We start from the raw sequence: 25106 nt of genomic DNA, 5'->3' as shown, positions 1-25106 counted from the left end.
AGAGGGTTGACTTGCTCCAACTTCCTCGGTGTCGCTGCGTTTTCCTATTGGGATAGAAATACAGAAATTAGTTCATGCCTAAGTGCGTTGACAACACTCCCGTTTCCTTGTTTTGGCGCACTCAAGCCGAAAACATGGCCAATTACAAGATCTGTTGATTCCTGTTGTTTTGTTCTCGGCGCACTCAGTCATTCATTCACAACTCTGAATTTAGTCACAACTATATATATATAATATATAAACACACACACACACACGCCAACACAATAGTTATACTGTACCAGTATTCTTACGACAATTTGATTTCAAAAACAACAAAAGAAAGCAACCTCCTAAAACCAGTTTTCTCTGGGTTATTTTTTCATTGTTTTTCTATTTAATCATTGGCAATCATTTTTAATGACAAACCATTCAGTAGATATGAAAAAATTGACAAAATATTTTTACAAAGTCAAATCAATTTCTTGCAATATTACCTTAAAAATACCCACAAAATTGTGTGATGATTTGGATGTTTTTTTTTATTTAATTAAGATGATGTATTCTTTAAGCAACTATGGGTACTTCTCAGCAATGAAAAGCAAAGCCATGTAAGTTTGCAATGAATTTTAATGGTTTATAGAAACAAACACGCACACAAATTCAGCACCTGTTTTTTTCCTTTTCCTGTTGCGCCCGTTTACAAAAAAATGGTACCTCACCTTGTACATAAATTACAACACGGTAGCCAAGTTTGACACCCTTTTTTTTGTCTCTCCAAATGGTGATGTCTTCCATGTTTATAAAGTGCATAGAAAAAAGTGCTCCCAAAAAAAAAAAAAATACCCCAGTCATTGTTCATGGATTTCAGTTCATCCCATGACCTGTTTGTCACAGCCTGAGCCACAAGATGGCGCCAACGTCCAGCGGTTAACCCTCACGTCTCACTGGGTTACCGGTACTTTTTTACTGTAGCCTGAAGGGCGCCTAAAGGTGAAACGTCTGATTTTTGCAGAGCTCGTAGAAGAGGATGTAGGCGTTGCTGCTGCGCACCTGGCTACAGGACATGTGGCTCACCCTACACGCACGCACACACAAATACAACAATAACAAACACTGTGGTTACAACGCCACAATTCTGATGAGATTGCTTGAACAAGCCACAAAAAAATACAAATAAAAAAATAAATAAACAGGACCAACTTGGAGTCATTGAAGCTGTACCACTCGCTGACGGTTGCGTTCTTGCAATAGGCCGTGTAATGGCCGCCCAGCGTGTTGCCCCAGTGGTTGGAGACGGCGTAAAGGTTGTACGTGGCGCGCTCTGCAGGGGGGGGGGGGACACGTACAATCAAACACAAGGAGTAGCCGGAAAGTTCTGCGGAAGGCCGCGGGACGCACCGCTGCCCTCGGAGGCGAATTCCCGGAGATCCAGGTCTTTGAGGGGGAAATTGACGTACGTGGACAGCTTGCTGGCTCGGATGTTGGACTCGGAGAAACGCTTCAGGTCTGGAAGGGGGGGTTGCGAGTCAAGGAGGTCGTGCCGGGGGGGTATAGCGTGTAACACGCGGTTCCTCATTGGGACGAAGCGCAACCTTTGTTGAAATGAAGCTACTCAACTCACTCTCACATAGCACTTCCTTAGCGCCGAGATGCAAGGTGGGTTTTTAGTTTCTTTGAAGGATACGAAGCACAAGTATCTGAGGGAACTTCTGAATGCTGAATCGTTTGGTGCATTTCTGTCTGGTTTTGCATCTGTTGCAAGTCTGCGCGGGAGAAACGCAACAAAGCAGTGAGGCCAGCCATTCGTCAGAAAACAAAAAAATAAAAAAAATAATAATATGAGACGCTGAGGTCTTACCGGCCTCTCGTCTCCGTCCAACACGTCCTCCTCGGTGAAGACCCTCAGGCAATCTTTCAGAGTCACCTCGCCGGAGATGATCTGCGGACGCAACGCAGGTGAGATAACACGACCGCAGGCGAGCTTATCCGTGCGTGACCATTTGAAAAAAAAAATTTTTTTTTTTGCAATTCTGACCGGTGCGATTGGGATGGACAAGTCCCAGAAGGGCTCGAAGACGTTGGAGCGGAAACCGCATACGGTGCAGGTCAGGGAGCTTTTCAGCTGGCCGGCAAACAGATCTACAACAGACAATGTTTTCCCCGCGTCAAAGGATAAGCTAATTGCTAAAGCTGCCGCCAAACAAACACTCACCGACGACTTTGCTGTCTTCCCGCTGCAGATACGTACTCCACATCCGTTTGGCTTTGTCGTCATCACTGGGAAGAAGAAATTGAGATGTTCAACTTGGAGTCTCGGGTGTCGAGTTTTGTTTTGAAAATTGACAACAAGATTGCTTTTCCCCAGTGAGTGTTTGAATAATTTTGGAATGTTCATTAGTCGTCAGTCAGTTTTTATTTCGTTTTGCCCATTTTCTTTTTTTAACTCTTTTTTTAAATGTAAAGTAGACTTTGAGTTCCTTTTCATTTCTTTAATAGCACTCTTGCCCTTATTTGTTTTGAAATATTTTTTTTTTATTTTGTTTTGTTTGGATTACCATGTGAACAAACGTGCAGATAACCTCGATAATCCCGACGAGGTCATGTTTTTATTGCACAAACTGGTTTCATCGGTATCTGGCCTGAGCAGAAGGCACAGAAATGGTCTTGAAGACCTCAAATAGAAATACAAAACGACACCCTGTGAAGTAAAAATTGCAATTACCGACGATTCACGCACTCAACCGACGGACCCACACATTTCACACGAGCAATCCTAAACTGAGATTTCAACCGGGAACCACAGACCGGTATGGCAGACAAAACAATTTCTAGGTCAGCATGCTGTCCTGGATAGACTATTTTAATGTGAGTGCATTGAAAAAAAAAATGCTGGAGAAGCAGGTCAATTTTAAGGTTGACATTCAAGAAAGCGGTTGTAAAAACTCTGTTCTGGCTTTACGGTCATTGAGTGACTTATTGGGAGCAGAGGTGACCCACGTCCATGACGCGCAGACTTACGAGAGGTGGTCAAAGTCCTCGACGGACGCCCTGGGGCACGCCATCGCTCGGTTCACCTCGTTGTGGAGCGCATCCAGCAGGAAACGCAGAAACTCCTGCGCGTCTTGCTGACTGCACAAGACAAAGAACAGCCAGTCAGCCGGTTGACTGCAGGATGCGAAACGAGGGGGTGGGGAGAGGAAACAAAAAAGTTGCAGCGAGGACGTAACTTACTTGCAACCGGCGAATTTGGGAGCGCAAATCTGCACCTGGCTGCGGAAATCCGAGGGGATGAATGTCTCGTTGTTGACCGATGTCCACAAGCTCTGAGTCAGCTTGGCAAACTCTAAGGGGGGGAAAAAAATGGGAGCAAAGCTTGACAAAAGATATTATTTGCCTTCAATGACTAACAAAAAACACTTTCAATAGCTTCTATCAAAGGCAGTCTAATCTCCTGTATTTCAAAGACAGGAACAAAAACTAGATCTGACCTACTATACTTGGACGCCCCAAAAATGACTCAAAGGCCTTATGCAACAAACTATCATATATGCTTGCTTGACATAATGGCATGCTGCATATAGATAAAGACCGACATATCACAGAGAATCTTATCTTTCTAGCTGTACAGGAAACAAGGGCCTACTTAGCTAACATTCATTGATAACATTGGGATGTTTTCTTACGATAGGCGAGGGCGAATGACATTTGACCTCGCTCTCAGAAAATGCAGTGAAACAATGCAATGTGTTTTAATGATAGGATTGAGTGAATGGCATGGGGCCTCGCTGTAATCCCTGTGGGTCTCCCAAAGAGCTCACAAAATGCGCCGGAAACCAACTTCAACATGCTACCTTCAACAAGGGTTGAAGGGCTGGTCCTGTTGCTGTTGTTGTTCAGGTCTGTTCGATGGACCTCTCTCAGGCAATAGTCCCTCAACTCGGGAGTGTTACTCAAACACTGGAGGATGGAGTTCATGAAACACTACAAGCATACATATAGAAAAACAAACATGAGATAAATGACACTCCTTCTGGAGTGTAGGGTGTACTGTGGAGGTGCATGCCGGGACACTTTACCGTGTTTCCCAGGTTCTTTAGTCCCACCAGGCCTTGTGGACTCTGCTTCTGCTCCAAGGGAAAGAGAGGGCATGAAGGTCATGGCTATTTGGCAGAGACTGGGTTAAAAACAAATCTGTGAAAGTTGAACAGTCATGGCAAGTATCGGCTTAAATCGGGAATTTACAACATTCATTATTGGGTTTTAAATTACCCTTAATTCTCAGTTAATTTCCACTAATCCCCGTAAATCACGTGGAAATTTTCAAATATTACTTTTACATTGAAATAAACAAAATTCAAAAAAAATCAAACCTAAACTTTCCACAGTCGATTCTAAAAAATAATTACCAATACATTTGATTATCAATTACTTGTCGATTAATTATGAATTATTACAACTCTCTTTAGCGGGTTAGCAACAGCTAAATTAAGAGAGCTACGGCTCACTTCATTTATCATTTGAAAACCTGCCAACAAAGTCGTTTTTTTTAGTAAGTCGTCCGCCTGCATGCTAGGATGTCAACTCTAACTCTTTGAGATCGCTCCATATACAAATCAAATTCAATGGAAACCCATAAAGTGTCATATAAAAAGAACATCTACACGTGAAACAGTTTAGTGTACAAATGTTGTCATTCTGAATCTACAGTTCCAGCATAAGAGCAAGTGCTAAGATAAGGGAGCTAAGGGGCAATTCATCTTGTTTCGAATTTAACTTTCTAAGATGAGAAGTTTGGACTTTTTATCAAGGTACGGTCAAAGAAAATGTATAAGTTACTTAGCTCCACAGACGTGACAAAATTAACGCCATCTTCGTGTATCGACATTGTTTATGTGGATAATAGTATTGAAAAAATAACCCAATAATGCAGAAAAAGATTCAAGCCTTCGATAGAAGTGCTAACAAAATAAACGTTAACAACAAGCGCTCACCTTCGCCTGGTTGATGATGAGTCCCATGAAGGCGGAGACCAGCTTGGAACGGGACAAGGACGGAGCCAAACTCCGCACGTTGGTCTTGGACGCCGGCAAAGCGGCGGCCGGCTCCTCCGGTGCCGTCACCGTGTACGAGTATCGAGGGGACGGCATGGTGGATGCAGCTGCAACAGTCCCAAAACAAAAAGCAAGGGGGAAACCGAAAAGGAAAAGTCCAGGGAATTTAGGGGTGCGTAAGCGACGAAGAGTCCAGTGAAGTGTGGAGGGAGCCTTGTAAGAGTTGTCGTGCAAAGAGCCCACCCGCCGACTTGAGAGTAAACCGCCGACAAACTAGCGTGTATATCGTTTTTACTGTGTACGCGAACGCCTCTTGCTCCTCCCCCTTCTTCTTCTGAACTGAGGGACGGCGCAGTGCTGCCTTCGGAAGTCATAGGAAACCCGAGACATCTAATCATTATTTTTTCGTCCTATTTTTTTCATTGGTATAATTTATTCCAAAATAATCGCAACAAAACGTGTGCACTGAAGTGCGTCTCCGAATGTTGTGTTGGGGGAAAAAAACGTGTACTTTTACACCTGGAGGAACGCGGAACAAACATACACTGCGACATTAAAGCCGTATTCTCTTTCATTCTTTCATCAATATTCAAACACATCACAACACAACAACAGACCAATGAAAAGAGGAGGCAAAACATTCGAACAAGAACAAAGAGAGCATGCAAAAATACCTAATATTTATGCAGATTAATGTTTTGATTTTTTTGGGGGGTGACAGTATTATCATTATTTTTAATCTGGAAAAAAAAATCATTTTGGCACTCCAGTTTAATAAAGTTGGAGATGCAGTAAAAACTTGTTGTTGGACTGCAACGTTTGTATATCAGAACTGCTTTGAAATACAAATTAGTGGGTCATAAAATTAACTACCATAAATGTCAGCGGGTACTCTTACATAACAATGTGCAGTATGTGATGGATGTCATAACAGCCCAGATTGCATTTCTTGTCTTTTCACTTGGCAGGTGGATTATTTTTGTTTGTTTGCCAGCAATATTTTATCTCTGAAAGATATTTCAGATTTAATTTTATCTTGACTTCTTTTTTTTTGTCTTCTGCAATCCTTGATGTAATTGAGTATTTCAATTTTTTGGTACAGTATACGTTTCCCACCAAATTAATTTGACAAAAGTCAAATAAATTATGAAAAGTTGTAATAACATGAGAAAACAAGTGGTCACACACAGTCACACAGCGAAAATGCATGAAGCGAAAGCCATTCCTTAACACCCCCACTCCCCCGATGTTATGTAACCACGGATACATAATCAGCTCAAGAATGACCAACAAAGGTCACTCCTTGAGTGCGGTGTTGGCAAGAGAATGTTTTGTTCTCCAAGGCAAATCCAGCAACCGTGTATAATTGCCACCTATTAGAAATGCATCGAGGGGTGGTTGGGAATTAAAAAAAAAAATAAAAGAACCCAAAAGAATTTGTGAATAAATGGAGATAGACTTCCAAAAAATCAGCGGTTTCCCTCCCCACCCCCATTAAAAACTAAAATGAAATTCACCAATAGGTTATTCCGTGTGTACTGAACTACGAGTATGCGATTTGCTCAGCTAACCAGTGTCTGGAAAAATAAGTAGCTAGCCTGCTGCGATACGTGTTGCCACAAGTCTCAACATGATGAAAATGAAGTTGTAATATTGAGAGAAAATAATGTACAACATAGCGAGAAAAAAAAATTAACTTTACAAGGGACAAAAAAAAATGCGACGTTAGGAGAAGAAAGTCAAAAATTTGTCAGGAAAAGATTTTATCATGAGAATCAGAATCAGAACAACGAGAAAATCACATCATTTCGAGCGGGGGGAAAAATTTAACGTTATGGGGAAAATTGCAGTATTGAGATGAAGTAATCGGAACCTAATGACCAGAAAAAAAGTAATTTTGAAGACCAAAATAACGTTACGATACTTTGCGAGGTGCACTGTAAATATTAGATCTGGAAATAAATGGCAACATGACATTTTTCTGGGGTTTCATTTTGAAATGTTCAAAACTTTTTCCATGTTTCAAAAAAAATGTTTTTTCTAGATTCGGGATTTCTGGGAACCAAGTAATCCTTAAAAAAAAATTAGGAATAATCACAGCATGTGGCGGCTTGTTCCACTTACCCAGCCAACTGGGTAAGTGGAAATCCTCTCGACTTATGTAAGAGGCTTTGGTGAGATGATGACGCGACTCAATAGGTATGTTTGTTTTCTTACTGTTTATATCCAGACAAAAGAATTAGGAAAGACATTACACTACAGGGCTTGTCGACATATTCAATGCCGGATGAATATTTGGTGGGGCATGACCAACAAGGCAACAATGTCGGTCGCATGGACGACGAGAACTTTTTATTCAAAAGTCACATAAAACATTTCTTTCATTACTTCGTCACAAATGTACAGAACAAGTGGGAGTGATTATTAGAAGAAAAAAAAAACACGTCATCATGAGAGCCACCCACACACAAAAAAAAAGTCGGTTATTACCCAAAAAAATAAAAATTAGACAAAATCATTAGTGTTGCTATGGGATTAAAGTCGGAATATTCTAAGGTAAAACATTTTACTAAGAGAATTGAAACGACCCTTCAATGGTAAATTTTTAACACCCACATCCCAAATACACAATTTACCGTCACAAAATATCGTGGGCCGTAACAAGACCAAAAAAAAGCTAAAGATTTTGGGGAACAACGTCAAAATGTCAAATTAAAATCATACTATCACGTTGTTATAGTTAAAATGAATAAAAGCTCGAGAAAGACTGTTTGCGCGAAAAGTTGTTATGAGAATTGTCAAAACATCTTAAAATAACGTGCACAATTTTGAGAAACAAAGTCAATGTCATGAGAAGAGTCGGAATATTGCAAGAATAAAAATTTCGCAAATCGAGCAGCAATAGTCACGTGTCAACATTTTGACAATTTTTTTTTCAATGTTAGAATAAAGTTGTACAGTTATGTTAAAAGAATGAATTTGTATTCTAACAAAAAAATCATCTTGGACCATCTGCATTTACGTCTAGGACTTGGTGGGTCCCTAAAACAGTTTGGAATCAACGGACCGATCACGATTTTAAGATCACATTGAGGCGGTCATCATTTCTCAGTAAAAGCATGTCACCTTTCAAAATGAAAACACACCACCTCGTCCCGGTCTCTGAAAAGAACAAATGAAAAAAAAAAAAAAGCAGACCAGACGTCGTCACATGTCGTGTTTAGACAACACGGCCAAAGTCACGCATGAGGGAATTTCCTGAGGTACAGCGCCGCGTTACTCGATTGACGTCTGTACAATCCCTCGACTAATCGGGGGCTGGGGAACCTTTTTGCAAATAATTTTTACGATTAGAACGTAATTCTTAGGAAAAAAAATATGTTTTCTTTGTCAATTGCCGAAACTTTTTCAGATTTTTTTCTCTTATACTTTCTTGTTTTTTTCCTGTGTAAAATTAAACATGTCTTGATGTTAACTCTGAAGGCTTTTCCCTGAAAATGAGAACTTGCAAAGCGTACCTTCCCACCAGAGGTTCCCCCGCCCGTATTGGGAGGACATTTGAAGACTAAAATGTTCGTCCTTCACCACCACCTAGTGATGATGACAGAAAACACACCTTGGGACATCAAGTGCGACGACCCTTAGAAAGAGCGAAGGACAGAATAAGGTGGAAGTGACGAATCGAACCGACGGCCTTTCTGGCATGTTCAAGTCTCTTCTGTGCACGATAGTCCGTCAGCGAAAGAGAAGTAGGTACGCGGAAACGACGGCACTCAGCACAGGTGGAGCGGGTGGGAGTGTGCAGCTGGAACTCAGAGCTAAGACACCAAAAAAAAAAACAACAACAACAAAACATGAAGACATGATGCTGCAGTTTTTCTTTCATTTATACTTTAGCACATCGGCTTCACAGTGCAGAGGTACCGGGTTCGATTCCAGCTCCGGCCTCCCTGTGTGGAGTTTGCATGTTCTCCCCGGGCCTGCGTGGGTTTTCTCCGGGTGCTCCGTTTTCCTCCCACATTCCAAAAACGTGCCTTGCAGGCTGATTGAACGCTCTAAATTGTCCCTAGGTGTGAGTGTGAGTGTGAGTGCGAATGGTTGTTCGTTTCTGTATGCCCTGCGATTGGCTGGCAACTGATTCAGGGTGTCCCCCGCCTACTGCCCGAAGACAGCTGGGATAGGCTCCAGCACCCCCGCGACCCTAGTGAGGATCAAGCGGCTTGGAAGATGAATTATATACTTTTTTGTTTGTGTAGTGTATTGTTGGTGTATTTTGTGCTGAGTTGTGAGCAAAATCTGACGAGCGAGTTACACAACATCCTGTCCCCATTAGTTCAAGAGTCACAAAATCTTACAATACGAGTAGTACCAGTACAGAAAATGCAGGCGAGCGTTCTGTATGTACAAATAAGCTCTTTGACGGCTGTCTCTTCGACGTACTAGCATGTTAGCAAGTGCGAAAACAAGAGTTTTTTGGGATCTAGACAGACAACACAAAATAGTCACTGGCATAGATTCTTTATCCTTTGCGTGGAAAATGAAAAGTCCATGATACTGCCACACCCACCAGAACAACACAAAATAGTCACTGGCATAGATTCTTTATCCTTTGCGTGGAAAATGAAAAGTCCATGATACTGCCACACCCACCAGAAGGAGCGGCACAATGTCAATGGACACTGAAGCATGAAATCACGATGCACAAACCGTTGAATTGTTTACATTTGTCGTTATGTGATCAGAACGCCGTATGGAAAATGAATGAATAAATGATGAAACAAACGTGTGCTATTATTCTTATTAAAAACATACAAGAATTTTTGCTCGTGTTTTCAGGAGGGTCTGCAACAAATGACTGACATTTCCATTCATTTCAATGGTGAAAATTGATTTGAGTTGATTGACATGATTTGAGTTCCAAGCATGGTCACGGATCGAATTATGCACTTAGGTCAAGGTGGCCCTGAAATTGACTTACTTTGACAGGTCTTCCCGTTAGCTTGCAGCATCCCGGTGACGCAGCTGCACACGGGACCAATCGGCTTACTGGTGCACATCTGCTCACAGCCGCCGTTGTCCTCCTCGCACCAGTCCGACACTGAGACCATTCCACCATCGCAACACATTGTAAGCAGAAAGCGCGCCGAAAATAGGTACAAAAAACGTGGCTTACATCGTCTTCGAATGGGTCCAACACTGAGAATGTGATCTTTTAGTAACCCATCCTTGGACGCCATCCTCCTCTTGGGCGGACAATTCTGTACATCCACGCATTCTTTTTAAACATGAGACAACTGACGGTACGAGTGCTCGGGGGGTCAAGGCGAAGGTGGTCCCCTCACCACTTTGCAGGCGTGCCTCTCAGCGTCGCACAGCGAAACGTCGCAGTGCAGGTGCACCTGGTCGTAGTCGCCGATGAACTTGAAGACGGTGACGTGGAAGCGGCAGGCGAGCGACACGCCGTTTTCCGCCATGCCGATGGTGTTGTCCTTGGCGTTGGGGCATCTGAGGAGGTTCAAACAAGCGGACGATGGGTTCATTTTATGACTTAAATATGACAATTCAACATGACAGTGGCATCAGGTTGAAATTAAAATTGGGGGTGCTTTGCTACCCCTGGCGCTTAGTTGCCAAAAGACAGTTTGATGTTTGATTGTATTTTGCCCTGATCTTTTTTTTTCTTGTAGAATCATGATTTATTCTGACTATTCTTTTAAATCTGACGCAACTTAATCAGAATCAGAATCATCTTTATTGGCCAAGTATGTAGAACACAGGCGGCCCGGTAGTCCAGTGGTTAGCACGTCGGCTTCACAGTGCAGAGGTACCGGGTTCGATTCCAGCTCCGGCCTCCCTGTGTGGAGTTTGCATGTTCTCCCCGGGCCTGTGTGGGTTTTATCCGGGTGCTCCGGTTTCCTCCCACATTCCAAAAATATGCATGGCAGGCTGATTGAACACTCTAAATTGTCCCTAGCTGTGAGTGTGAGCGTGGATGGTTGTTCGTCTATGTGTGCCCTTCGATTGGCTGGCAACCGATTCAGGATGTCCCCCGCCTACTGCCCGGAGACGGCTGGGATGGGCTCCAGCACCCCCCGCGACCCTAGTCAGGATCAAGCGGTACGGAAGATGAATGAATGAATGAATGTAGAACACACAAGGAATTTGTCTCCGGTATAACACGCTGCACTAGTATCATCGTAAACAACAAAATCATTGAACCATTTTAGAGTAACCAGTAGTTTTGTAGTACCATTTTGTGGTGCAAGAAGAGTGACTACGTCAGTGACTGTTTAAGGAGTTAATGGCTAGAGGGAAGAAGCTGTTTACTGGATTTGGTGCGCATGGATCTGTAGCGTCTGCCTGAGGGGAGTGGCTTAAAAAGGTGGTGGGCAGGGTGCGGGGGATCCAGGAGGATTTTCCGTGCCCTTGTCTTGATTCTTGCAGTGTGCAAGTCCTCAAGAGTAGGTAGGGCGGTGGCAACGATTTTTTCTGCCGTCCTAACTGTCCGTTGAAGTCGGATTTTGTCCTTGTCACCTCTTGTTAGAAATCAGCTAAGCTAGCAAGTAGGAAGGGTAATTCTTCCTACCCTCGCTCGATGATGACGTAGCGGAGTCGGTCACTGCTGTTGCGCGACGGCGTGGCCCAGCACGTGTTGACCACCAGGATGAGCTGGTTTTCGTCGGCGCCCTCCACGAAGACGCCCACGTAGAGGACGTCCCGGGTGCTGAGGACCACCTCGCCCTCCCCGTAGGGCTGGCGGTATGAGGCACTCTTGTACAACGCCATCTTGGTGATGAAGTTGCCCGCTTGGGTGGCCAGGGTGAGGTTGATCACGCTGCGGAGTGGAAAGGGAACGTCATCCAAAGCGTCCGCGTACGGCATCTGCGCCTGCGAGCTAACTGGCTAACCTGAGGATGGGTTTGAGGACCGTCTCCAGCGAGATTTTCAGGTCCAGCTCGTAGGCACAGGAGAACTCCACATTGACGGTTTTGTCCCGAGTGATGACATTGCCCGTGTTGTTGACGCTCTCGATCCACACGGTGTTTTTGTACGTGATGTGCGTGCCGTTCGACTGTCGAAACAGATCCCAGTCAACTCAAGACAATTGTCCAGAATATTTGTTTCCGAATCGGTGTGAACGCTGACTGACGTGCGCGATGGAGCCGCAGTGTCCTTTGGTGTTGTTGATGTGGAATGAGATGTAGTCCTCTCCCTCCACGCCGGCGCATCGCCGGTCGTTGACGCGCACGTCGCCGCGCCGGAAGCCCAGCTGGAAGAGCTTGCACTTGGAGATGGACACCTCCATCACGGCGGGCTTGCACATCACCTCCGCCTCGATCACGTCGTCGTCGCCTGACGTACACGTGCGAGGCGCAACGATCAGGCTAATGGGCCACTGCGCTGCATGAGACTCTTTGGTAAAAGCCCCCGCGGGTAGAGTCCTTTAAATCGTCAACTAAAAGCGAACGTGGATTCTGGCTGCGTACAAATATCTATTTTTCAAAATCCCATCAAAATTGTATATGTACTGTATATCAAGAAGAAAAATCAATTTTCTTTCCGCTTGCGCTAGCTAGCTAGCTAAGCTAGGATGCTAGCTTAGCTGATTTCTAACAAGAGGCGACAACCTTCGGGGCTGGGGGGCAACTCAGGACATCCGCACAGGTCGCCACCATTCTCCAGCTCGCATGTGAAGTTTGTGCAGGTCTCTGTTGCGCAGGGGTCGTCGATCCATTCTGCTAAAAAACATGGTCCAACATACAATGTTAGCCGCCATGCGTATTCAAACATACGCAGGCACAGGCACAGGCGAGGCTACTTACAGCAATTCTCTTGAGCGATCCACTCGGTGGTGAGGACGCCCATGGAGCGGCAGGCCTCGGCGTAAGCGGCCAGCGAGCCGCACACTTGGGCGCCGCGCCGGTTGTAGCAGCCATCCAGGTAGCAGGACCGGTAGAAGGGTCGCGGGTCCAGCAGGCCGTGGCACGGCTGGAAGAACCCCTTGGGCTCGGTCAGCTTCAGGCACGCGTCCTCACGCTGCAGCGCCAGCACGGCCGCGTTGTCGCACGACCGGGCCAGGGCCACGTAATGGGTCTCGTCGCACCTGATCCAGGACCATCCAACGACATGTCTTTTGTCACCAAATCTATTTTTTTATTTTCCACAGATATCTATCTGAACTTCTATCCAGGGACACAGCGTTGAGTACTTTTGCTACCTGTGGCTCCCACCAAGGCCGCGAGTGCGCCTCCTCACCCACCTGTCCTGAATGCCGTTAGTTTTCCAGCTCTGGGCGAGCTCCAGAGCGCTGCCGGCCGCCCTCCCCGTGGAGGTGATGTAGTCGTCGGCGGGGTCGCCGTTGAAGTTGCCGCACAGGCCGCACAGCTTGTCCCGCAACCGCGCCCCCATGCTGACACTCAGCGCGTTGAAGCGGTTGTAGCGCACCCGGATGTCCTGCGGCGAGTGGATGTCGACGAAGCCCTCCGACGCCGACAGCCGCGTCATCAGACCGGTCACGAAAGGCATCGACACCGGGGTGCCGTTCACCTGCGCCGGGATCAATGATTGTAAGCGGCGCGTCCGCGTAAGGAAACCTGGCGCTGGGCTACCCCGCCGCACCTTGACCATGTTGCCCGAGACGAGGATCTTCTCCTCGTTGATGTAGAGGTAGACATGTGAAATGGCGGTGAGGTTGGGCACGCTCCACTTGTCGAAGTTGGCGATGAGCTGGAACGAGAGGTCGGGCAGCTTGTGGCAGTTGGTGGACAGCACAAAGGAGCAAGAGGCGGGCAGGCGCAGCGAGGCGCCGTCAAAGGTCTTGAACACGCCTCCGCCCGACGCCACGCACTGCTGGGAGCGTCGCGCGAAGCAGCCGCGCGCGCCGTGGCGCAGGCCGCACTCCTCGTCCGCCTTGCAGCGCCGCGGGTTGCAGTGGACCAGGTTGCGGCCGATGCACCGGCAACGTTTGGAGCAATCGCCATTCCAGAACAGCTGTTTGGACTACAAATGAGATACGTTTTCGACAAGTGATGGCTTTTGCTTTTTTGTGGCTATTCTATGCTAAACGTAAGCAGGTTAAATCGTGCGTTCCCGTCACCAACAACTTCAGATTCAAGGTAATGCCGATACAAATTCGCTCCTGACTGCCGGGACGTCAACTACACATGCGATCGTACAACGCCGGGTGCGACACCGACCTCGTAGTACTTCCCGTCAGTGTAGCAGCCGCAGTCTTGAGGCAGGATGCAGCTTTTGCCGTTGAGAACAAAGCCCTGGTCACATTGGCAGCCCTCAACGCAATCCTGGCTGCAGTCCCTCTGGTTGCGGGCGGGGGCGCACTGGGGCGGGCAGACCGGCACGCAGCTGGAGTAATGGCTGTTCGGCGGACACCTCTGGACTGGGATTAGGCGAGTTGGACATTTAGTAACGTGCACACTGGTTTAAAGGTGAAATGGTTGTCGTATTTTTCACAATTTATCCTGCGGGTGAGAATATAAGCGAGAGGATTTTTGTTGGTGGAACTCACCACATGGCGCACCGCGCCTCCAGCCGGTAGTAGGTACCCCTTGCATTTGACAGGTGGTGGCGTAGGCCTGCAGCCAACCGCAGACGGTTTCCTGAGCGCCCCCATCCAAGCAGATGTCCCGCAGGCAGCTTCGGTAAAAGAACTCTGGCGCCACCTTGCCGTGACAGCGTGCAAACGCACCCTGTCGATCCGCAGTCAGGGCGCACAGCCTCGCCGCCTCAGGCTCCGCAAAGACGTAGAGACCGTCTCGGAGGCGGAGTTCCGAGGCTCGTTCGTCGTCCGTGTCGTCGTCGTCGTCGGCCGAAGCAATAGCGCCATCGTCCGGCGGGGGGCCGCACCTTGGGCACGAGTCGCCGCAGCCCACCTGGCAGAAAGCGTCCCTGTCAGCCCAGGTTGCGGCCCAATCGTCGACGCCGCGGGCGGCCGGCGCTGAAGGAAAGCCCCCGCAGAGGCCGCAGGATGCGTTGTAGAGGTGACGGGGTAAAGTCAACACAAGCAGGGTGTTCCAGTCGAAGGCCACCTTGAGACCAAAGTCCGTCTCCAGGACCAGCAGCGCGCCCAAAGTAAAGATGGTGACCTTTCCCGGGCCGAGCCTCACGGGAAGGGAAAGGCGTTCCTCATTCACCTGAAAAGAAACAAAGAACAAAGTCTCACTTTCGGGTTTAAAGTATTGACGAGAGGAGTAATCGACTAATAATCGACGAGTAATCGACTAAGGATTCCACTCCACAGCCTCTGCCGTTGAATATAAATAAAACTCTTTTTCGCGTGATCTTTCACCATTGACTCACCACGGCGGTGTTCTTGTAACTTCGGGACACCTCGATCTCAAAGTCAAAGACCTCCAGCACGAAACCTCTCACCCAAACCCCTTGTCCCGTTTCCCTGTCCTCATTAAGAGCTAATAATTTAAACGGAGGCAAGCTTCCATTCGAGCTTGCGCCGTCTCCGCCCCCGCAACGCGTGGTGGCCAAGCTCAGTCTACAAGAGCTCTGTAGCTCAAACGGGACGCCGCCGAATGGCAGGAAGTGCCCGTAACCGGCCGCCACGCAAAGGGCCTCGGTGCGAGGCCTGCAGTAGTACAACCCGTTATCCTCCTGGCAGTACTCCTCGGGGAGGCAAGGCGCCGCAAGGCAGTACACGTCGTTGTCCGACCCATTGCAGTAGCAGCGCTCCAGGCAGTCCCGGTCCGTCCAGAAAGTGTGGTTGGCGGGCAGCCGGCGGTCCGGATCGGGGCCGGCACAGCCGCAGTCGCCGTGCGACACGCACAGACCGTCCCGCAGGGCGAAGCCGTCCGTGCAACGGCAGCCCTCGCCGCACGGCAACGGGCAGGGCACCTCCGGCTGGTCCAGCCCGGCGCACGTTAGGGGGCAGGCGCTGGCGCACTCGTCGAAATGGCTGTTGGCCGGACAGGGAAGCACTGGGAAGTGGTAGAAAGAAACCAATCATGCCATGTGAGAATGCTGAGAGATGAGCCTTCATGAACATTCCTAATTTTAGCCATGAAAAGCGCAGATTCGCAAGTGGTCCATTTATACTCCATTCGCGGTGCCAGGGCAGCCCCGTTTGCCAAAAACCAAGTGTGCCATGGGATTTTAAGCCCTGTTCTAAGAGAGGCTCAAAGGCACATTATGTTGTGGCCCGCAATTCACCACAGATGCATGCATTCTCCTTTTTTTCATTTGTTTCCAAATCTTGATCGCATACGCGCTAACCACAAAATCACTGTGATGTCACGGCATAGACTCAAAAGCACTTTTCGTCTCGGTACCCCGTTCCAAAGAGTGCTTAACTCATTCAGTACCCGCCAATTCTAGACCTAGTCTGGAAAGACGTTTAAAAACGTCTTTGGGAATTAACAAGAACGTTCACGCTTAGCTTAGCTTAGCTTAGCTGAAGCTCTTCTACTTACGGCAGTCGGTGGCCGTCCTCCAAGAAGTGAGGACCACCTGAGCATCCTGGCAGGCGGCGGCGTAAGCTTGCAGCGAGGAGCACAGCGCCGAGCGGTTGCCGTCCTTCACGCACATGTTGTACAAGCAGTTCCGGAAAAACGGCGACGGGTTGACGGCACCGTGACACGCCACGAAAGAGCCGTTCCCGGGGTCGTTGATGTTGCCGCACATCCTCGGACTCTGGTAGAGGCGCAGGTCCGTGCACGTACGGTACAAGTCGTCGCAGTCTCCGTTGCAGCTGATGTCATCAGCGATGGAACGCCAGCCATCCGAGAACTGCGAGGCCGACTCGGCTAGGCGTCCGTTGGGGAGGCGGAAGTCGTCGGCGGGATCGCCGTTGAAGACTCCGCACAGGCCGCAGGTGACGTTGTAAAATGCGACGGAGAGCGAGATGTTGATGGATCCGCTTTGTGCGTAGTGAACGCGAAGATGAGGTCGGGATTCCACCACTGTGGCGTTGCCTGATGCCCTGTAGACCTTTATAGTTTGCGTCGGATGGACGTAGGGGAGGGCGATTGGTTCGCCGTTGACCTAGGACACCAAAAACAGATCATCAGGCAGAGAAGTACAGTTGAGAGCAGGGGTTCTCAAACTTTTTGGTCCAGGAAAGAACATTTATCCGCAGAATGCCAAATAACCCTTAAAAATGAACTGCTGCAGAAACCAAAATTGAAACACTCAAAATGATCAAAACATACATTGCAAATGAATGTAGTGAAGCTCCTCAACTCACTTCAATATTGTTCATTTTGGCATCAAGACCTTTTGGGAATATATTATTCTCGACATTTCAAGGGTGCCTCCAAATTTTGGACTGGGACTGTAGCTCCCCCCCCCCCCCCCAAAATCCGCTAAAGGCAAATTTGCCATGGCCAGCGCACGCCGCCTCTACACGGGGAAATGCTGCAACTCACCTTGACTGTTTCTAAATCCAGCCCTCCCAGATGAACCTCCAGGCTAGCAACCGTAACTACCACAGGTCTTTTCCAAGCAGGGCCTTTGTTCACCAGCCGTCTGCCTATCTTCACCTCCACCATTGAGCCATTAGCGGGCACAGCGCCACAGAGCCTCAGCAGGTAGTAGGAGCTGTCATCTGGGAACAGCAGGAAGGCGCCGTCAAAGGATGATGTCACAGCGCTCTGAGCCATTGAACACAGCCCCTCCCGCCGAGGGTAGCAACCCAGCGTGCCCACCTCCGCCGCGCACACCTCGCCCTCCTTGCAAGACTTGTTGAAGCAAGAGATTTGGCCCGCGGCCGCGCAGACGCAGCGGAGGCTACATTCGCCTTCGCGACCGTCTGGCCCGGCCCAAAAAGTGTCATTGAGTGGGTAATAGAGGCCGTTGTGCTCACAGCCACAGTCGTCCAGCTGGACGCAATGGCTGCCGCTGAGGACGTAGCCTTGGTTGCACCGGCAGCCCTCGGTGCAAGGGTGGGCGCAGTACAAGGGTGCGGTGACATCCGAGCAGGAGGCTGGACAGGCGCTGGTGCACACTTGGTAGTGGCTAAACGGCGGGCATGTCAGCGCTGAAATCCGACACGGCACAGAAACAAAACAATACATTAGCTGGAGAACGGAGCTTGTGTCGAGATTGCGCGACATCGCTGAATCCCAAATGTCGGGGCGTTCGAAATCTTTCAAATGCATCAAAGTGGTTTGAATTGACGAAGAAACGTGGACAGATTGTCAATGTGGAACTCACCACAGAACGTGCGAGACCTCCAGCGACGGATGGTGACGCCCAGTGCCTGACAGGCCAGAGCGTAGGCCTGGATGGCGTGGCAGAGTGTCGTGATGTTGTCCTTGTTGCTACACATATCATAGACGCAACTGAACACGAAGGCGGTGGGATCCACCACAGCTCTGCAGTCCCTGAACGGGCCGTCCGTTTTGTTTATGAGTCCGCAGTAGTCCGGCCCAAAGAAGAAGGCCTCCGTTTGCGCGTCGCACACACTGCAGTTGTCCACGCAACCGTCGGTGCAATGCCAGTCAGCGCCCTCGGCTCGCCAGCCGCCGCCCAGCTCGGCCACGGTTTCCGCAAGGGTGCCGTCGGGAAGGACGGGATCGTCGGCGGGGTCGTCGTTGTAGTTCCCGCAGAGGCCGCACGTGTTGTTGAAGTAAGAGCTCGGCAGGGAGATGGAGGCGTAGTGCTGCCCATCGTACGTCACCAAGAGTCCAAAGTCTGTTTCTAAAGCGACAGCCAACCCGGACTGGTAGATTCTAACGGCACCGAGTTGAAGCTGAACCGGTAAAGTCTTCAACAAGTCATCCACCTAGAGAGACCAGATCAGAAGATTCTCAGTCACGGGATACGGTCCGCCTCAAACATGAGAAAACCAAATGACATCCACCCCAATTCACACTCGATTATCATTTCCTCACCTCAACAGTTCCCAAAGTTCCTTTCAGCAACGTGACTCGGTGACCGTACACCTCCACGGTTACATCTCTCAACCAGGAGACGGCAGACACGCCGCGGTCCTCGTTTTTGGCCTGTACGCTGAAGAAGGGCAGCCCGGCCGCTTCCCAGCAAGGCCGAGCCAGCAGGTAGGTACAGGTTCCTTGAAAGTGGTAGAGGAGACCGTCGAAGGTATGGTAGTGCGGGTCGCCGAACACCACGCAGGTACTGGTGCGGGTGGGCTGGCAGTAGAAAGCTCCTTCCTGCTGCTCGCAGGTCTCCAGTTGGCCACACCGAGCGTCTTGGCAGAGCACCTCGTTGTCCACATCCAGGCAGCGGCATCGCTGCGAGCAGCGGTCCGACAGCCAGAAGACCTCCCCTCGTCTGTAAAAACGACCTAGAGAATTTGCGGGACTTAGATTTGGAGAGACTTTACAAACGAGACCATTCGATGTGCCCGTTAGCATCGCATTTTTGGTTGGTATGTGTCGCCGCGCTGTCTGTTAACGTAGCAGACAATTTCATGCAACAACGAAGGGCGAACTTGCCATTGTAACTGCAGCCATTGGCGGGATCGATCAGCTCCGGGTCGACGCGGAAGACCCAGCGTCCGGGAATGTTCACATTGGTCGTCTGTTCAATGTTCACCACATCGTTGCTCCGCGATACCGGCAGGTTCAAGAATTGTCCAACTTCCCCGCCATTAAAACCTGACTGGAAAGGGGCGGACGACTATGAGGCAGCCTTCGTCATCGGGTTGCGTACGGCGGATCCCCCCCGTTTACGACAAAGTTCAGACAGTCCCGAGGTTCTGTCACTGTTATAGGAACAGAACTCGATCACGGTGACAGAACCTCGATGTCCGGACTGTCATAAAGCAAGGGCCCTCTGTACGGTACCTGAGCTGTGGTGCCACCTAGTCCGGTAAGCGGATCTCCGCCACTGGCCGTGCCTGTGCTCCAAGTGATTTCCTCATAGATGAACAAGGCGAAGGACACGGCACCATCTGAGATTAGCACAGTTTGGAATGTGTTCACCTTTTAATCAAACAAGAGGAGTGAAACAGTTTTACAAAAGAGAGAAACAGACCAAGCAACGTGCATCAACGAAAACCAACAAAATGGCATACATGTCTAGAAATGATAAAATTAGCAATCCGATCAGCAGTTTACCCTGAAACTTCCTGGACCTTAGAGAGTACTAGACCTCAGTTAGGTCTTCTTTTGATATCGGTACATCGTTATCGCCCACATGCCCTGCTCAGCCACGGTCTCCAGTTAGTCAAACATTATACACACAAAGTCGCGCTGCTGCGGTTCTCTGCATTACATCTGTTAGTGCGCGCAAAGAATACAACGGATAATTTTAACAAGCGGTAATGCGCAGATTATGGTCCAAAATTGAAAATGTATAACGTAAAAATCACTTTATAATTTTTTTATTTGATACAATTTGCCGAGGGTCCGAACAGAGCAGGTCGGTGGTCCGGTCGTGGATCGCGGTCCGCCAGTTGAGGAAGACTGGTCTAGAACATCACTTTGACACCAGTTTCTGCAGTCCTCGAAAGGTTTCTGGTTTCAGAGTCAAGTTCTTACAATTGTACCTCACGCATTACCCCTTTACAGTAGGATCTTCCCTGATAAGTAACCGTCCCTTCCTGGATAAATAACTCAGATCTAAATTTGGACCAACTTCTAACGGTCATACAAACATTCCTAGTTTTAGGCAGAAGTTCCCATCGTCAAAATGAAGCTGATGGCAGCATTCAAGCACAACGTTCCACAAAAACAATTGTACAATGTCGGTTTTTGGCCATTACCGGGGTGGTCTGGCTCCCGCCGTAGAAGGTGACCTGATGCCACGTGGCGACAAAGGCCCAGGTGGCCGTGAAGTCGGGGATGTTCTTGAAATGCCGGCGCACGTCATGCGTCGCCCTCTCCAGTATCTGCGGCAGGGTGGTTTCCCTGTAGTAGATGTCTCCACGGATCCCGTTGTGCACATCCGCCCAGAGGGGGGCGATGAAGGACCGGCTGTCGCTCAGGGGGAACGCTTCTGGCGTAAACTGGCTCACATGCTCGCTGAAGGATATCACGCCATTGTTGTTGACCTGAGTAAACAATTTGGTTAAAATCAACTTCCTTCAACCAGCTTTATGTCAAAGGGGAAAAGGTTCATGGTCGCGTCTTACGTAGATGGTGCGGTAGGGGGTACTGAAGAAAATGAAGGGCACAAGCAGAGGAATCTCAGGGGAGCTCCCGTCATCCATCTTGGGGGTCTCCAGATCCATGTGGGCGGGTCCAAATGGATACAAGACATCCCGAGTAGCAACTAAAACGGAGCACAAAACAAAAAGCGATAGATGGATCTCAAGAGAATGTGCCGATGCGAGGGCCGTTGTGGTGTGAGATCTCGTACTTCTCGTGCAGGCGGCGACGCTGACGATCAAGAGCAGAAGGACCGCAATGTCTGGTGTCACCATCCTACAAAAGCATGAAGAATGAAGATGGAATCCAGAATCAGAGATACTGGACAGAAGCCCTGCCTTGATGGAGCCAAAGGGAGGTTCTTGGACCCCGCCCTCGTCCCATCACAGACCGTCTTCGGTGTTGACCTCTGGCACCACCAGGCAAGTCACACCACATTGTGGCCTGACCACTGGGACCATTAGTGCTCACACGGAATATTATGGAGCGAACACAAGTCGCATTCTTTATCATCATAAACCATGTTTTGGCCATTTGAGATCATGTCCTGGCTACTACTTCTTAAAGCGCAGGCTCCCAGGTCTCCCCCGAGAGGAGCACCTGAAAAGAAGCCATTATGCGTGCCGGGACAATGTGTCAGGATCACATTAGCCTTACGGTCCCCATGCGAGGAGGCATTACAGGATTGTTCTCCAATTCGAATGCCACAAGGCCGCCTTACACCATATTACCATAGAGGGGGCGGCTGCGGTGTGAGGGGACGGGGGGTGGGGGGGACTAATAGCTTGGAGGGATGGGTTTGGCTTGCCAAGGTCATAGCAGTGTGGCAGCAGCTTGGCAAACTCCGCCTCCCATCGGCGCAGATACACTCCGGACATTTTCCCACTATATTTGACTTTTGTGGAAGTGTGCAGTCCAAACTGAGGCTTATTGATTGATTGATTTGATTCAGAGGTGGCATAGGAAAAGGCCTAGAGGTCAGATGAGGTCAACTTTTTAAAAAAAAATCAATTCCACTCTCAGTGCTTATCAGACTAAGAGTGCAATGCCTGAAATATAATGTAAACTTTGAAGCATGGGAATTTAAATGTGGGGTGAAACACTGCCTTGCCCAGGGACAGCCCCGAAGCATGAAAGATCTGGAGAATATCGATTGACAATTAAAGGTCAATTATTAAAAATATATACAGTAGCTTAGCTTGCGGTGCTCTTCTGGAATTTGTATTTCATAAGCAAAACAGTAATAATGCTGACATAACAGTAAACTTATTTTCTATTTGAACATTTTTTGTCCCCTTCTGTTCTAGTTTTTTTTTTACTTTAGTAACAAAATTTTCATTGGTTGAATTTTATTAATAACATATTTTTCACTTAAAAAAATGTATCCGAATGATACGGAGTACTCGTCTAAAATACACTTAACGTCTACAGTATACTCCACCTATTTAAGTGACTATTTTTTTTACATTGCTGGGCTACGGTTAATAATTGCGAATGAATGTGATAAGGGATTAAATGAATAAACGAATATGCAATTTGAAGCTTTGTAGATTTTAACGTTGTCGTCGCGTGACGGGCACTCACCTGCCTTGACGAGATGGGCGTGGGGCACTCATCTAATCCAACCTGGCAACCTCCACGCGGCGCAGTCCCATCCAGCGGACGAGCATCCGCGGGTCAAACAGGTGGACGGCGTCCGATTTCCAGCTTCCGCAAATCAAACACGAGTCCTCTGAAAGCGGTCGGTCATGTGTCGAAAGTGCGCAAGAGGCGACTTTCGCAGGACCGACTTCAATTTAAGTGGGGATCAGAGGGGAGGAGATGTGGGCTGGGGTGGGCGAAGGGAGGGACGGACGGGGCAGGAATGTCAGGAAGTGAAGGAGTGGAGGGAGGTGGAGATGTCGAATAATGATGGAGAGATGTTAACGTTTAAGAACGGAAAAGTCCAGTTTAGGGAAAACCATGATTGCAGTTTTAATTTTTATTTATTTTTTGGTCTGGAAAGAGAATTATTCGGGGACGCGTTTTAGGAAAAACGGTTGTTTTGGGTGATTTAGTGGTGAAAATTTAGTAAGCGTAAAACGGCTGAGATATAACGCTTTTTATCTCAGCCGCTAACGACGCTAACGGAAGATCGCTTGAATTTGGTCTTTTTGCTTTGTTTCTTTTTTTTTTTTTTTTAACGGTAGCATCTTACGAAGAAACCGTCTGTTCCTTCAATCGAGCTCAAATTACGGAATTCACACGAGTCACTCAGGGTACTACATCTCGCTTCCTATTTAATTAGGCAAAGCGTCACGCGCGAGAATCCGCAAGACAAGCAGTCTCCGGAGATGCTCGCCCGATAGCAAATGGATGAAATCTCAGGTGGGTATGCGTTGATGGGGTGTGGGAAAGGGGGTTCGCAGGGCGCTGAGTCGGGGGCTTTGTTGCGGGAGGACAGTGGGGAGTAACTGGAGAGCAGGATCGGGCGGGGAAGCAAGACGTGTGAAAGCCTCCAGGAGTGAGGCCAGGACCTGCGCTACCATTAAGACACACCGATGCTCCCTTAGCTGAGGCTTCTTTTATGAACCCCACTCAAGACGGGGGCATAAATGGACGCATACTCATCGGTGAAAGGCGGAAGCACACAAAGGCGGAGGATATCAAGAGTTACCCATGACCGGGTGTCCGAGAAGAGGTTCCTGACTTGGATTGGTGTTTTCGGAAAGGCGTTGTGTGTGTGTGTGTGAGAATACAGTAGAAAAGATGCAAGTGTCGTGATAGGACCTCACGGTAAAGTTACTATTCATTGATGCAACAACTGGTTAAAAAAAAAAAAAAAACAGGCAGGGAGAAAGTGATGTTTTTTTTTGTGGGGGGGGGCACTGATGCAGAACTGGCAATTTTAAGATTTTGGAGGTAGGATCAGACGCTGTAACGGAGGTAGACGGCCATCTTTGGTCACTTTTCTACTTTGTCTGGTTTTACTCCATGCTGGTTGCCATGTTTGGTCTCAAATTTTGCGTCAGCCTTACCTTAAATTCCTTCCCCGGCCTTTGCCTCACAACATGCTGGTCTTCCGGTGTGTGGAGAGATAAAAAGTTGGACAGCATTGTATATATAGGCTGGAATACTCCGGAATGCCTTGCCAGCAGAAATTTGACCTGCCACTTGCAGAAACATTTAATATTATCTTTACCCAACACGCATTTCAGCACTCTTGCCTCAACTCCTGAAATATGGATTTTGGCCTGTTTTATTGCCACTTCTTCTTGAAAGTCAAATTCAAACTGTGAGAAGAGCCACGCCGCCACGACACTAAAGAAAAGAATAAAACATAAGTACACTGGACATATAGTTTAAAAATATGTATCTGGATCCAGACAAATTATTTCATTAAGTGCAACCACTTAAAGTCAAATTGAGCAAATTCAACAACAACTTGGGACAGATGGGAAGATACAACCAGGTTTCTAGCTGAAGTTATAACAGTTTCTATTTATAGATGACAACCAACAGAGGGTCGAGGGCTTGCTTTCAACTGGTTACCCGATGCAATCCCGGTCAAGGTATACATTCGCAGCATCACATCTTCTGGGGAACCCATCAAGCCTGACCTTCACAAAGCAGGTCCAGGACTGGATACCCCCCCCTCCCCGCTGGTGTCACCCAATCCATGTATTGAGGAATGGGGCCACCCTGATCCCCAGCCGTTGCCCTTACCCTTTTAGCGCTCTCATTCAAGACGCACTGAGTTTTCTTCCAGAAACTCAAACCTTCCTGCCCCCCCCCCCCCTCCCCATGATTCCTTTCTTTGAAGCGCACAATATGCTCAGTTGAATCTCTCCCCACACCACCGCATTCCCTCCCACTTCATAATGCACCTTAGCGGCCAACATATTTGCCACAAGTCTTCGACCAGACTCGAAGAAAATAAAAATGGCCAAAATTCAAAGACCTGAGCGATTTCTTAATGGGGCGAGCACCTGAAATATCTCCAGGACTCGACATC

General features: G+C 48.2%; 2 protein-coding genes across 3 annotated transcripts; both read right to left on the bottom strand.

Moving 5' to 3' along the window:
* Positions 1 to 591: 591 nt before the first annotated feature.
* LOC127588524 (ubiquitin carboxyl-terminal hydrolase 2-like) lies at positions 592 to 5531 on the bottom strand. The gene is made up of 12 exons (XM_052047288.1): positions 4974 to 5531; positions 4059 to 4106; positions 3834 to 3963; positions 3214 to 3325; positions 3001 to 3111; positions 2195 to 2259; positions 2018 to 2121; positions 1841 to 1921; positions 1667 to 1745; positions 1381 to 1488; positions 1183 to 1303; positions 592 to 1057 (listed from the first exon to the last, which is right to left on the bottom strand). The coding sequence occupies exons 1-12, from the start codon at positions 5127 to 5129 to the stop codon at positions 967 to 969; spliced, it is 1206 nt and encodes a 401-aa protein (XP_051903248.1). The 5' UTR covers positions 5130 to 5531; the 3' UTR covers positions 592 to 966.
* A 1702-nt stretch (positions 5532 to 7233) lies between these two features.
* Positions 7234 to 24448, bottom strand: tecta (tectorin alpha). 2 transcript variants are annotated; one of them, XM_052047236.1, is made up of 24 exons: positions 22697 to 24445; positions 21324 to 21388; positions 21097 to 21236; positions 20728 to 21015; positions 19808 to 19945; positions 19457 to 19622; positions 18893 to 19305; positions 18213 to 18783; positions 17426 to 18036; positions 16472 to 17042; positions 15351 to 15979; positions 14560 to 15184; positions 14231 to 14430; positions 13653 to 14033; positions 13294 to 13580; positions 12857 to 13137; positions 12662 to 12772; positions 12184 to 12386; positions 11942 to 12105; positions 11620 to 11868; positions 10376 to 10538; positions 10207 to 10291; positions 10012 to 10131; positions 7234 to 8851 (listed from the first exon to the last, which is right to left on the bottom strand). In XM_052047236.1, exons 1-24 carry the CDS (start codon positions 22726 to 22728, stop codon positions 8769 to 8771), a joined length of 6576 nt encoding a protein of 2191 aa, XP_051903196.1. In that variant the 5' UTR covers positions 22729 to 24445; the 3' UTR covers positions 7234 to 8768. The 2 variants fall into 2 exon arrangements, 1 of the variants encoding a protein (XP_051903196.1); XR_007959094.1 differs by lacking the exons at positions 7234 to 8851; positions 10012 to 10131; positions 10207 to 10291; ... (1 more) ...; positions 11620 to 11868; positions 11942 to 12105 and having other exon boundaries at positions 12348 to 12386; positions 12662 to 12769; positions 22697 to 24448.
* Between the last annotated feature and the right edge of the window lie 658 nt (positions 24449 to 25106).

This window comes from Hippocampus zosterae, chromosome 16, assembly GCF_025434085.1.
Source record: "Hippocampus zosterae strain Florida chromosome 16, ASM2543408v3, whole genome shotgun sequence".
Lineage (NCBI taxonomy): Eukaryota > Metazoa > Chordata > Actinopteri > Syngnathiformes > Syngnathidae > Hippocampus > Hippocampus zosterae.
This window is presented reverse-complemented; position numbering and strand designations above follow the sequence as displayed.

Excerpts from the sequence above, each read along its gene's own strand:
- LOC127588524 (XM_052047288.1), bottom strand. The coding sequence starts at position 5,129 with ATGCCGTCCCCTCGATACTCGTACACGGTGACGGCACCGGAGGAGCCG. Across the intron at positions 3,964-4,058 it reads TAAAGAACCTGGGAAACACG|TGTTTCATGAACTCCATCCT; the intron begins GTAAAGTGTCCC and ends GTATGCTTGTAG. Across the intron at positions 3,326-3,833 it reads CCCTTCAACCCTTGTTGAAG|AGTTTGCCAAGCTGACTCAG; the intron begins GTAGCATGTTGA and ends TCCCCCCCTTAG.
- tecta (XM_052047236.1), bottom strand. The coding sequence starts at position 22,728 with ATGAGTGCCCCACGCCCATCTCGTCAAGGCAG. Across the intron at positions 14,431-14,559 it reads GAGGCGCGGTGCGCCATGTG|TCCAGAGGTGTCCGCCGAAC; the intron begins GTGAGTTCCACC and ends GCCTAATCCCAG. Across the intron at positions 10,539-11,619 it reads TACGTCATCATCGAGCGAGG|ATGCCCCAACGCCAAGGACA; the intron begins GTAGGAAGAATT and ends GAACCTCCTCAG.